This window comes from Seriola aureovittata, chromosome 1 (assembly GCF_021018895.1).
Source record: "Seriola aureovittata isolate HTS-2021-v1 ecotype China chromosome 1, ASM2101889v1, whole genome shotgun sequence".
NCBI lineage: Eukaryota > Metazoa > Chordata > Actinopteri > Carangiformes > Carangidae > Seriola > Seriola aureovittata.
Genome location: NC_079364.1, coordinates 6,045,886 through 6,058,483, shown reverse-complemented (window position 1 = coordinate 6,058,483; position 12,598 = coordinate 6,045,886). Strand labels below are relative to the sequence as shown.

General features: G+C 44.5%; 1 protein-coding gene across 1 annotated transcript in view; it reads left to right on the top strand.

Annotated features, from left to right (window-relative positions):
- Positions 1 to 12,598, top strand: part of otog (otogelin) — a 56,568-nt gene that overhangs the window by 39,524 nt on the left and 4,446 nt on the right. The window contains exons 36-54 of the mRNA XM_056376626.1: positions 908 to 3,669; positions 4,494 to 4,671; positions 4,807 to 4,958; positions 5,050 to 5,139; positions 5,245 to 5,431; positions 5,631 to 5,851; positions 6,289 to 6,427; positions 6,900 to 7,088; positions 7,329 to 7,538; positions 7,650 to 7,754; positions 8,555 to 8,659; positions 8,783 to 8,884; positions 9,036 to 9,134; positions 9,399 to 9,439; positions 9,750 to 9,825; positions 10,116 to 10,294; positions 11,196 to 11,300; positions 11,608 to 11,727; positions 12,114 to 12,159. Of these exons, the coding sequence (XP_056232601.1) occupies positions 908 to 3,669; positions 4,494 to 4,671; positions 4,807 to 4,958; positions 5,050 to 5,139; positions 5,245 to 5,431; positions 5,631 to 5,851; positions 6,289 to 6,427; positions 6,900 to 7,088; positions 7,329 to 7,538; positions 7,650 to 7,754; positions 8,555 to 8,659; positions 8,783 to 8,884; positions 9,036 to 9,134; positions 9,399 to 9,439; positions 9,750 to 9,825; positions 10,116 to 10,294; positions 11,196 to 11,300; positions 11,608 to 11,727; positions 12,114 to 12,159 (5,106 nt within the window). The remainder of the gene's footprint in view (positions 1 to 907; positions 3,670 to 4,493; positions 4,672 to 4,806; positions 4,959 to 5,049; positions 5,140 to 5,244; positions 5,432 to 5,630; positions 5,852 to 6,288; positions 6,428 to 6,899; positions 7,089 to 7,328; positions 7,539 to 7,649; positions 7,755 to 8,554; positions 8,660 to 8,782; positions 8,885 to 9,035; positions 9,135 to 9,398; positions 9,440 to 9,749; positions 9,826 to 10,115; positions 10,295 to 11,195; positions 11,301 to 11,607; positions 11,728 to 12,113; positions 12,160 to 12,598) is intronic.

Here is a 12,598-nt window from a genome sequence, read left to right as displayed (position 1 = left end):
GATCTTTACTTACACCTGCCACTTACACCTTAGTAACCACCAAATTAAACAAAGTAAGACAATTTACTCCTTTCTGCAGTGCTCCATACTTCGTGGATGTTGGCATCTACAGTTAAAATGTTAAAATGTGAAACAAGTTGCTCATGAACCAGAACTCACACCTGTATTTCACAAATGTGGGTCTCAAAATTATAAACAACTCAAAAGCTATAAATTTGTGAAATGAAAAGTTTGTAAGCACTGGTGTTGTCTTGTAATTAAATTACAATGGTAATAAAAGTATCTATAATCTATAATATCCATAATAAAGGTATCCACCAACCCCTCTTCTATTTTTATTACAACCATATTTACATCAAAGGCAATTTTCTTACAACACCAAAAAATCATTCACTCTTATAGAAACAAGAAAAAAGATATTTCTCAATGTATGTACAGTGGAGTCCATGTTGTTTTAATAAACTTGCATGCATAAATTAAGTATATATCATATTATTTATAAGTCAAGATATTACTTTATTAGTCCCACAGTTTGGGAAATTTGAGTAACAGCAGCTACGTGGACAGTACCAAGAAAGAAAAAATGCAAAATGACAATGTCAAGTATTTAAAAAAGATGAAGAATATGAAAATAAAGTTATATAATATGTACAATGTTATGCTTATGCTAATGTTTATGCTATGATATATATGCATGCACAAATTTTAGTATGGGAATTTCATATAAATAGTATATATAAGTTATATACCTTCATTTATCCAGAGGACGTATATATGTGATAATAATATTCACCTTATAGATCACATATTTGGCAACATCACTGTTGATATAGGGACATATATTTCATATATTACATTTCCTTATTTACAGTGCTTCTCTAACACACTTTGTATTGTTTGGTTTCAGGCATTAAGGCCCCAGTTGTTCTGCAGCCTGTGACCCCATCTACTGCTCAGGTGATCTCTACAGCTGTCACCTCTTCAGCCACCACCACCACTGCTGCCTCCACCACCTCTCTCAAGACCACAGTCGCCACTAAATCCTCCACTGCTCCACACACCGGACCCACATCTAAGACCACCGCCACTGTTCCTGTCGCCAGCATACAGACCACCTCCACTAAGGCTCCACCTGCCCCGGATGAGCCGACCCGACCAGCCCCCACCACTCCTTCTGCCAGTCCTGAACTTTCAAGAACAGCAGGACCCCCATCATCACCAACAGCACCCCCTGCTGTCAGGCCAGAGTTGGTGGAGCCGCTGTCTACGGTCAGAGTGACTGAAGCCCCTCCCACCACTGTGACAGGTACGACCCTGGGTCTGAGCTCCACCACCAGCCCCTTCAGCTCCAGCACATTCAGGACCAGCAGCGCTCCTTTTGCCATCACGGCTCTGTTCTGGCTCACCTCCTCCACCAAGCCCACTGACTCCCTGCTGCCAACTACACCCTCAGCACCGCCCACCACTTCCATCGAGTGGCCAACCACCATCAGTACCCCTCCTCCTGCTGTCCTACACACAACCAAAGAGACCACAGAGGCTACAACACATTCAGCAGCAGTTACTCCAACTGTAACATCTTCTAGTCCAGGTCCCACTCCAACTTCAGGGACTTTAGTTACAGACAAAACCACTGTTCCCAGTACAGCTACCACTGCGTACACAGACATCAGTACAAAGACTGTAATAGCCGAGAGACTTCCCCCAACTACAACTACACCCATCCCTCCTGGTTTACCAAGCACAGCGCTCACAACCGCTTCCCTTCTCCCGACCTCGCCCCCTGTTGAAACAGGAAGTGTGTCTTTGCCCACAGCCACTTCAGCAAAGATCACAGAATCAGTCACACCAGTTTCACCTTTCACCACCAGTAAAACAACACCACACACAAGTCCAGAAACAACAACACCACCTGCTACCACAGAGAGGATTCAGTATACTTCTCCTACTGAAGTCACAACCTCCACTACAGCAGCTCCTGAGTTACCAACATCAACCCCACTTCATGTAGCACCGACTACAAGTGCACCACCTACTCCTACGTCAACTGCTACAGACTGGAGAACAACAACAAAGAAAGAGGAAACTACTGTGTCTGAAATACCTGTAGCTACCACAACAACAGCTGCACCTCCGACTCCGAAGAGTACAGACACAACGACTTCTCCTGTGTCCACCTCCACAACCCATACTGAGAGAACTTCCTGGTCTGTGGCCGTCCCAACAACAGAGAGAACCACTCAGACCACAACTCTAAGACCTCCAGAGGTTCCAGAAACCTCCACCGCATCCACAGGTCCACCAACTCTAGCGCCAGTGTCTCTCACAGAAACCACCGCTGTGCCTCTATCACCAACAACAGAGAGCACCGCTCATCCTGCCTCTACCATGCGGACCTCTGAGCCATGGCGTCCACCCCATCAGGAGACCTCATCCACCCCTGCCTACAGCCCCACAGTGAAGACTACACCAGAGGTCACTTCTGAATCTATCATCCACGTGCTCACTTCCACTATTACTACTGAAGTACCTCGTCTTCCAGTGACAACAACAAAGCCGGTTGTCACCTCTGCGACATCAGCTGCTGCCACGGCCTCCACTACCAGAACTACTACTTATACTGAAATATCAACTACAGAAACTGCAGCCACTACAACCCAGAAACTGGTAACACCCCCACCACCTGCACCTGGTGCTCCTGAGACACCTCTCACAACGGCCTCTACAAGAGCTCCACCAGGTGTTGTTACCACCACGCCTAGACCTGTCGTCACACAGCCGATTACAGATACGACACATCCAGTGACGGGGCGAGTGGAGGTGACAACAAGAGCTACAACCACACCGCCTTCATCTTGGTCTCCGCTGCACACAACCACATCAGCAGCTCCAAGGCCGACAACTTTCCCGGATAGAGTAACCACCCGGCTGGTGTCCACCACCAGAGCTACACCCACCACAACAACTACAACCATCACACGGACGACAACCCTCAGGACGACACCCAGGGTTCCTGTGACAACAAGAATCACAATGACTGAGAGGTCAACCGTCAGGCCGGTCACTGCAAGGGTTACCATAGCAGCGAGGCCCTCAACAGTAACCACCAGATCAACCGCTCCTGGACTGCCGACTGTCACACCAATTCCCGGCACAACAACCACATCAGGAGCGCCATCTGCAACCGTCGCAACATCTCCTGAGTCAGTCGCTACAGCGAACACGACCGAACTCACCGAAACAACCGCAGCAGTTCCTGGCCTGACCACCACAACCGCCTCAGTGCCTGTTCCTACTTTAACAACAGTTACAGCATCTACAGCTGTCTCCACGACAACCACAACAGAGTCAGCCACATCTGAGAAAACTATGACAACCAAAGAGACTGACGTGTCACCATCTACATCCCAACCGGTGACTCGTCCACCTGGTGTGGTCATCTCCACCCAGGAGCCTGGTATACCCACTCCCTCTACAACTTCACACCCAGCAGCCACCACAGTCCAAACTCCTGAGCTGGATAGAGTGGATCGCACCAGTCCAGGTGCAACAACACCGGCGTCACCGACCACACATACAGCGGAAATGACCACGCATACAGTGGAAACGACCACACATACAGCGGAGAGCACAACGTCCATGGCTGTGTCCACTTTAAGGATTTGCACTGTGGGTTCAGTTATTATTCATCAACCTGTCAATCGGAGAATTTGAACATATTGGTAGACGGACAACTTCCATGTTGACTTTGTTTCCAAAAAAAATCCATGAAGGAATATTCTGAAAGCTAATTCAAAATAAGAGCACCAGCTGCAGCTTTAATCAAGCAGCCAGTGTTAAAGGTCCCATGTTGTATAAAGTGAAATGTCCACCGCAACAGTCACCGCTCTCAGCCACACCCTGAGCCCCGCCCGCCTGGAGTGTTTACCTGAAATCTGCTACATTTTTATTAAATCACTCACAAAACAGTCAGCCAATCAGAAGAGAGGCTAAGATCCTCTCATCTGATTGGCTGATTTACCTGTTGCTACTAGAGCTCCAGAGAGAAGCCTGAGAGAGGAGATGTAAAACTACACAGAGATGGTTTTTGTTCTTAAAACCACAAATATATCTTCTTATGGACACTTCACATAAAACCCAGGAAGAGTGTAAAATATGGGCCCTTTAAATCTTATTTTTCTGATGTAGAGCAGTAGATACAGTTATTGATATTATGCAGAAATACAATCAGCATATTTCAACACAGTTTATTTGTGCATTTTCTAAACTCATGGGTCACTAACTTTTTCCAGAGAGTATCCACAGGCTTTTTGGGCAAATGGACACTTCTGTAACATGATGAAAAGTTTATATATATTTTAAGTTAAATCAGCCTCTTTGACACTAAACTATGACAATATTTGTTTTCTTTCCTGCTTACAAATATCTCTGTGCTTAATGTTTTTTGTTGTGTAACTCCTGGTTTTCAGTTTTTTTATTTTGTTTCCGTCCAGCCTCCGTATGCAGAGATTGTTGATGAGTGCACAAAGTACATCTGTGTCAACAACCAGCTCGTCCTGTTCAACAAATCTCTGAGCTGTCCCTTCAGCTCTGAACCCCCGAACTGTGGCCTGCTCGGCTTTGCCATCCTGGTCAATGGAGACAAGTGCTGCCCTCAGTGGGACTGTCCATGTGAGGAAAACAGACAAACCATATTCTATCTATGAGTGTACAATATTGTGGCTCTGCTAAATGACAATGATCAGCTGATGTATGTTTTGTATGGTGGTTATTGAAGATCATTGTCATTTTTCCTTGATGTTCCAGGTCGCTGCTCGATGTTTCCGGACCTGAACGTAATCACGTTTGATGGGAACAGCGTTGCCATCTACAAGGCCGCCTCGTACATAGTGACCCAGCTGCCCAACGAGACCGTCAGTGTCCTGGTTCAGGAGTGTCCTGCTGACTCTGAGTCACCGGTAAATTTAAGTTTCCTTAAAACGATGGGAACAAAAGTCACTGATTTGATTTCTCATTCATTTCTACCTGATTTTCTTTTCCTGTTTTAAGCTCCTCTGGAATTTCACCAACCTTTGTCTGGTGGCGCTCAACATCACGCACAAATCCAACCACATAATCATCAACAGGCTGCAGAGGAGGGTAAGAGGCACTCCCTTCCCATCCTGATTTTTACTGTATATGTTATGTGCCAGGTGAGCAGGTTAAAGCTCTGTCTGATTACATGCACTTCTTGTTTTCCTTCAGCTCTACGTCAATTCACGGTACGCCAAACCTCGATTCAAAAAGTACGGCTTTGAGATCTACGACACGGGCAACATGTACCTGATCCGCAGCCCTGCCGGTCTCAAGTTGCAGTGGTACCACAGCACCGGCATGATGGTGATCGACACCGACAGCTCCAGCAACAAGCTTCCAACCAAGGGCCTCTGTGGTAAGAGTAGTCTTACTCCTGTGGTCGAACTCATGCACAAAATCCTTCAGTGCTCTTAAAAACACTTGTCTTGTTTGCAGGCTGCATCAGCATTATACAGTGTTTCAGATGATGTGTTTCCCATGTTATGATGTAACTGTCAGTTATTTGGTTCATGTAAATGTAGTGTTTTTGTGACCCCCTCCCACACCCACCTTAGGTTTCTGTGATGGAGACCCAACCAACGACTTGACTTTGGCCAACGGCACCACAGTGGGCGTAAACGAGGATCCAGCTCTTTTCATCGACAGCTGGCAGGTTCCCAATACCACCAGCTACATCAGCCACAGCCGCCGGCGCGAGCTCAACTGCTCCACCAGCGACTGCTCCAGCTGCCTGCTCATGCTGCAGAACCCCGCCTTCTCCCCCTGCCACGCCTTCGTACGTTAACGCATCTGTGAACTAGTTTCCAGGTTCCTCTCCTCTCAGAGGAACCGGACTCTGTCTGAAACCGGGAAAGCTCCTATTCAGGTTTTATTTCTAGGCAGGATGAAAATATAAAGAACATTAGATACTCAAATATGAGCCAATTATCAAGATCAAGATGTATTTATCTGCCATTATCACTGTCTCACTTGTTGTTAGTAAAAGACAAATTACATGACACAAACTAGCAAAAATATGTGACTTGAGAAAATAATCTCAATAACACCTGAATTATGTGTAGACGTAAGCAGAACAGAGCACAGGTGCTGAAGAATCTCTTACTTTGACCAAAAACTAATGACTTCTTCAGTGCTCCTTCATATATGATAATAATAACTGTAATGAGTGTCTTTGAATAATTCTCTTGTCTTGTAATTCTTTTTTGTTTTCAGGTCCCGCCCAGCACATTTTGTGAGGTTTGGGTACGAGATGCAGAGTATGTCAACAACCAGTGTGTAGCTTTGGCTGCCTATGTGGCTTCCTGTCACAAGTTTAATATCTGCATTGAGTGGAGGAGTCCAGATTACTGCCGTAAGTTTCTAATCGTCAGTAAAACATTCGAACAGCTGCTCTACACCACACTGCCCGCCCAAAACTCTTAAATATCTTAACTGGAAATTTCCAGTTAAGAGTTTCTTGTGCTGGCAGTGAACTCTAAACCAAACTGCACTTAGTGTGTACACAGGTTAAATGGTGGGTCTGTGTGTGTCTGTGTCAGTTTTTTTTGCATCTGTTGGAACAGACATCACAATGTATGTGTTATGATTGTTATTAAACATGGAATTTGGTGGCCAACATGAACTGAACACCAGTGTGGATGTGCAGACACTTAAATGCAGTGTAGTTTTTTTAATATAACAAAATACGCACTTACAGTGAGTTGTGCATGGGTAAGTCCAATTCATCCAAGCAGTGCCATCTTGAATTTTTTTCTTGACTTGCTAATGTTTTCTTTTAAAGTAAAGTCTAAAGTAAAGTAATGTGTTTGTGTCTCTTCCTGCAGCATTCCTGTGTCCCGACACTCTGCGGTATCAGGCCTGTCTGCCGGCCTGCACATCTCAGTCCTGCCCCAACCACGACTTTGACTCTGACCCAGACCAGTGTTCAGGCCTGACTGAGGGGTGTGTGTGTCCCGAGGGAACACTCCTCCACCGGCCATACTCCGCCCTCTGCATTTCACCTGAGAAGTGTGGTAAGACCCCAGTTTCACAGCCTGAACAACAGAGCAAGAACTCAGACTGGAAGTCGAAACATTAGATTATGAAGGCATGAGATTGTTTATGGAATCTGAATAGTAGATCATTAAAACTACAAAGTCACAAACTAGTGTTGCAGAATCAAAACTTATTTTGTAATTGTAGAGACCTGTATAATAACCTGAACCAATGAAGTAGATCTCATGGCTGTCTTTGTGCGTGCTGTGTGTCTGCAGCCTGCACCGACAGCTCTGGCGTTCCTCGTGCACACGGCGAGGTGTGGAAAGCCTCGAAGGACGCCTGCTGCATGTACCGCTGTGACAATGACACCATCATCCCCGTGGAGTACAACTGCTCCAATGTGGCGGTGCCCGTGTGCCGTCGAGCAGGGGAGGTGATCATCAGCCTGGCCGACGACAGCAGCTGCTGCCCACAGAAAGTCTGCGGTGAGGCCACAAAGGGTTCCCGAGCAGTCTGAAATATCTTCATCAACAAATCTTCAAGTGTTTTATGAAGTGAAAAATTATGATGTGATGATGTCATTTGTGACTGTGCAGTGTGTAACCAGAGCCTGTGTGACCTGCTTCCTCCTGAGTGTAAATACGGGGAGAAGCTGGTGTCGTACTACAGACAGGACTCCTGCTGTCCAGACTATGTGTGTGGTGAGTTTCCCTCTGACCACTTTACTCTGTGCACTGAGACACTGACGTCCTGAATGAAACTTCTGGAAATCAGGTTTGAAAAAGTGGTTGGTTGTCTTTTATTCGAGGACTAGACAACATTGGAAATTCTTTTTGAATGGAGCAAGTATCAGGAGTTAATGTTGTCCAGTTACCGAGTGTTTTCAGTCTGTTTATAGAATAGACTTTCAGAGTCAGTCACCCCTGAAAGTGTGTGGTTAGTCCATTTTAACCTGCAGGAGTTTGTAAAGGCCGGTGTGACGTCTTTTGCTGCCATGAAGGAAAACGTCTTGATGAATGAACCATTACTGTCCTTACCAGTCACGATGGAGGACACCATGATCGTAGTAGTTATGATGTCAATTCGGGTAAATCGGGTACCTGAGTTTCCGAGCTAAAAAATCTGACCTGTTCATGTATTCAAATCATTTTTTCTGAGTAGGAATTTGTAATTTCTGACATGTCATGAATGCAGCATCCCATCTTGGATTAACGGTACTTCAGGGAAACATTCTCAGCAGGATGAGTGACAAAGTGTTTCCTGTCCTAAAAAGAAGGGAAGGAAGAGAGGGAGGTGTGTTATAGTCAGGGTCGTCCTATATTCAGGCCAATATGCTAATTATTGATAATTATTTAGCTTTAGAGGAGCTGGTAGTTGGCAGATTTTACCTTTACACAGAGCCAGGCAAGCAGTTTCCCCTGTTTCTAGTTGTCATGCTAAGCTAAGCTAACTGCTTATCGATTTTTTAAGAATTTCATGAATGAGTTTCTGTGAGTTACAGAGTGCGATCCTGACCTCTGTGAGTCGGACGTTCCCGCCTGCAGAGAAGACCAGACTCTGATCGCCACCAGAGCCGACGGCAGCTGCTGCCTGGCCCACATGTGCAGTCAGTTCAAACACATACAGTGTCAAACGAACCTCTTCGTTCTGTGTCACATTCAAACGTCAGTGAATCATCAGTTGACTCAGAGTCACCAGTGTGATGAATGAATGTGTATTTCCTTCTCAGTGTGCTCCTCCTGTCCGGAGACGCCTCCTCACTGCCAGGATGGTGAGGTGCTGACAGTCGATGGCAACACCACCGACCGCTGCTGCCCCGCCTACCACTGTGGTCAGTGCACACACACTTATCCACCGACTTCACAAACTCTTGTCACTCTGGCTGACACAAACTTATAACCTCTGAACTCGAATGATACAGCTGAAAACAGCTCTCAATAAATAGATGCATTTTGTGTGTGTGTGCGTGCGCGCGTGCGCAGTGTGTGAGCCCTACAGGTGTCCTCAGATCAGTTGTCCTGTTGGGATGTCGGTGATGTCGTTGTCCAGTACGGGTCGATGCTGCCCCAACCAGACATGCGGTACGACTACTAACAGTCAGTGATGCATTCAGGTCACGTTGGACAAACCTGCACAACAGATTGTCTGTATTTTCTCGGCCTGCATCATTTTTAAATCGACTCAAACTCGCAGCTCGCTGCTTGAGATTCACATCCTCTTTTTGCATTGAAAAGATTTATTTAGGTTTAAATCAGACTTAGCACATTTAGTTCTGTGTCGTTATCAGTCTGTCTAAAAGCTAGCTAAATGCGGAGATGATGATCATTTGGGTTTTCTGTTTTCAGAGTGTTCCTGTGAGAAGATTGCCTCCCCAAAATGTGGCCTGGTATGTCCCGACTTTAAAAACTCAGCCGTTCTGTTTGGACATCTAATGATGTATTTTATTTTTCTGTGAGTTTGACATGTAAAACATTTTCTGCTGACTTTTATGTTTGAACATTAATAGACGACATCATGTGTCAGCTGAAAAAACTTTTTGAAGATACCACCAGACGACTCTTATTTTCGTTTCTTTTCTATTTTAACACCAACTCTGTGTGTGTTTTAATGTCGTCTTCTGTTTATACAAGTTGATGATTCTCTGTGTGTTTTCTGAGTTTATGTGACCCAGGGCTGGTTCTATTTGTGTTCTGCAGGGAGAGGCCGCACAGGTGGACCGGGCCTTCCTGTCCGACCCACAGAACCAGTGTGCCTGCAAAAGATACAAGTGCGGTGAGTGCTGCTGGGGAGGGAGGCTGCTGTCCTGGAGCAGCTACTGCACATTTTCTGTCATGGCAACATAAACTCATTAGTATTAGCTCATTTGTTATGTTTGTTACTTTATATTAGTGGTGAATTTTATTTTATAAAACATAAAGTGGGAGACAATTAAAAGATGAACATTTGAGTTAAAATGATGTATTAGTTAAACAACATAAACAAAACATTTTTGTACCAGTTTCCATAAACTAACACAAAGTCCATTAAAAAGCTTCTGACCTCTCCTCTGTGTGTGTGTTCAGTGCGCGAGGCGGTGTGTGTGTTTGGCGAGCGGGGCGTCTTGCGGCCAGGTCAGACTCTGGTGGAGCACGGAGACGACGGCTTGTGTCACAGCAGGCAGTGCAGCCGCAGCCTCGACCCGGCGAGCGGCTTCCACCTGCTCCGCACCTCCAGCATCAACTGCTCCGCCCACTGCCAACCAGTAAGACCACAACACTCACACACACCAGTAACACACACACACACACACACGCACACACACACACGCACACACACACACACACACACGCACACACACACACACACACACACACACACACAGAGTGATCAGTGCATGTAGACACAGGATCCAGGCATGAAGGGCTTGAACTTTTACAGCTTGTGGTCAGTTTTTTCTTCTTCTCTTTCTTTCTTGTTCTTGTTCTTTGATTCTTCCTCTTTTCTTCCTTTTCTTTTTCTTTTTCCATAAATATATGTGGATTTAAAAAAGATCCACAGATGCCAAGCGTCCCAGACAAACAGGTAAAATCACCTACTGTACAGACAATAAAGATTTTACCATTGATTGATTGATTTTTTTAAGCAAAACTGCCACAAAGTCACTGGTTCTGACCTTTCAGTTCTGAACTGTTGGTCAGACAAAACAAGAGAAGAATAACTTTTCCAGAACATTTTTGAATTTTATTTGTGTTTTAATACATTTATGATAATTCCAAGATAATTTAATTCCAATAAAACTGATTTAGAAAAAAATCTCCCAAAATCTGTCGTTCACACCAACATGATGTGATGTTTTACTTTGATTCACAAAGACACAACAACGGAGAAGAATAAACGTTTATCTCAGAGTTTCTGCAGATCTTGAAAATTCTCAATAATAATTGATTTTAGTTTCCTTAAAAACCTTAAGAATTAAAAACCTGCCTTGTTTGCCATAGGCAGTGATGTTTTGTGACAGATTGTTTTTGTATGTGTTTTATAGGGAAAACTGGATGGGAAATCCTCTTCTCTTCTTTCTCCTAAAGAGTTTCTGTCTTTTTCTCATTTTCAGTTTTTTTCATTGTTTATCAAAACTAATCTTGAAAGTTTTCGGGGTGTTTCAGAATCAGATCTACGTCCCTCCCAAGGACCAGTCGACGTGTTGTGGTGTTTGTAAGAATATTTCCTGCCTCTATGAACATGAGAACGGGACAACAGCGCTCTATAAGGTAGGAGGTCCTTCTGCTCAGAGTTGTGGTGGTGTGCACAGTTTAGAGTCTTGATTTATTTCAAGCATTTCTTTCATCTGTCTGTAACAATGAAGCAGGTTCCTGAGGTGTACTTTAATTATTTTCAAACTTCAGCAGCTGATTTCAACAGGTTTGTTGAATGTAAATGATCTAAAGCAGTTGGCATTAAAGATGATCTTGGATCAACATTACTTTCCGATCCCTGAACTGGATTTTGTTCCTTGTGGGTGTAACTCAGCCTGAATCAGATGTTGTGCAGATGTTGATGTTGCTGGTGTGTTTTCAGCCGGGGAAGTCGTGGGTGTCCAACTGCATGAAGTTCGACTGCACCGACACTCTGTCTGGTCCCACACTCATATCCTACTCCTTCAGCTGCCCCCCCTTCAACGAAACAGAGTGTATGAAGGTCAGCCGGCAGAAACATATACACACACCAGAGTCATGACCAGAGTCACACATTTTACTGAATTCATTTTTTAAGGTCAAATGAAATTACTTTTAAATCATTATTGTCTTCCAGGATTTTCATACTAACTAAATTTGCACTCATCAAATTCCAAACACTAGAGGGCAGAACAATGAGTTTTTTATAATAGTGTATGATGCTGTTTCTGTCTCTGCTTATTATTTTCATTATATGGACGATTTCCAAACATTTTCACATTCATTTGTTGAAAAATTGACAAAAAATCAGTTTCAGTGGATAAATCCTAATATTGAAAATTTGCCATCAGAGAATAACAAAAATCTTTCAAAAACTATCTTAACATTTTGACTCTCATCTGCTCTCAGATAGGTGGAACTGTCGTAAGTTACATGGATGGATGCTGCAAAACATGTGAGTATCTGACTTGAGCGTAGCAGCAGTACGGTAGTTAGTGTAGAGCTGTAGGCTGCAGCTGACACTGAAGAGCGCCTTCACCTGTTCAACATGTTTCCAACATGTTTGCCCTTCAGTTTGTCTGTTTTCAGTCCAAAGTCTTCAACCACAGTGTCTGAAGTGACTCGTGTCTGGACCCAGGCTGTTGTTTTCCATGACATTTGTCTACTGTGAATTCAGATTAGAGAGTCAGTGTGCTTTTCAGTGAATTCATCAGTCATCAGTTGGTTAACATGGCAACAGATAACCTTTACAAAGCGCCACATGATTGACGTAGCTCTCACTGAAAAGCATCCGGTGACATACAAGTGGGTTTGTGGTTTGTGTGCTGCAGCTTACCATCATGTACCAATCCCACCAGGTACTGGATTCCCTCTGTTCCCTTTCCCTGTTAGCC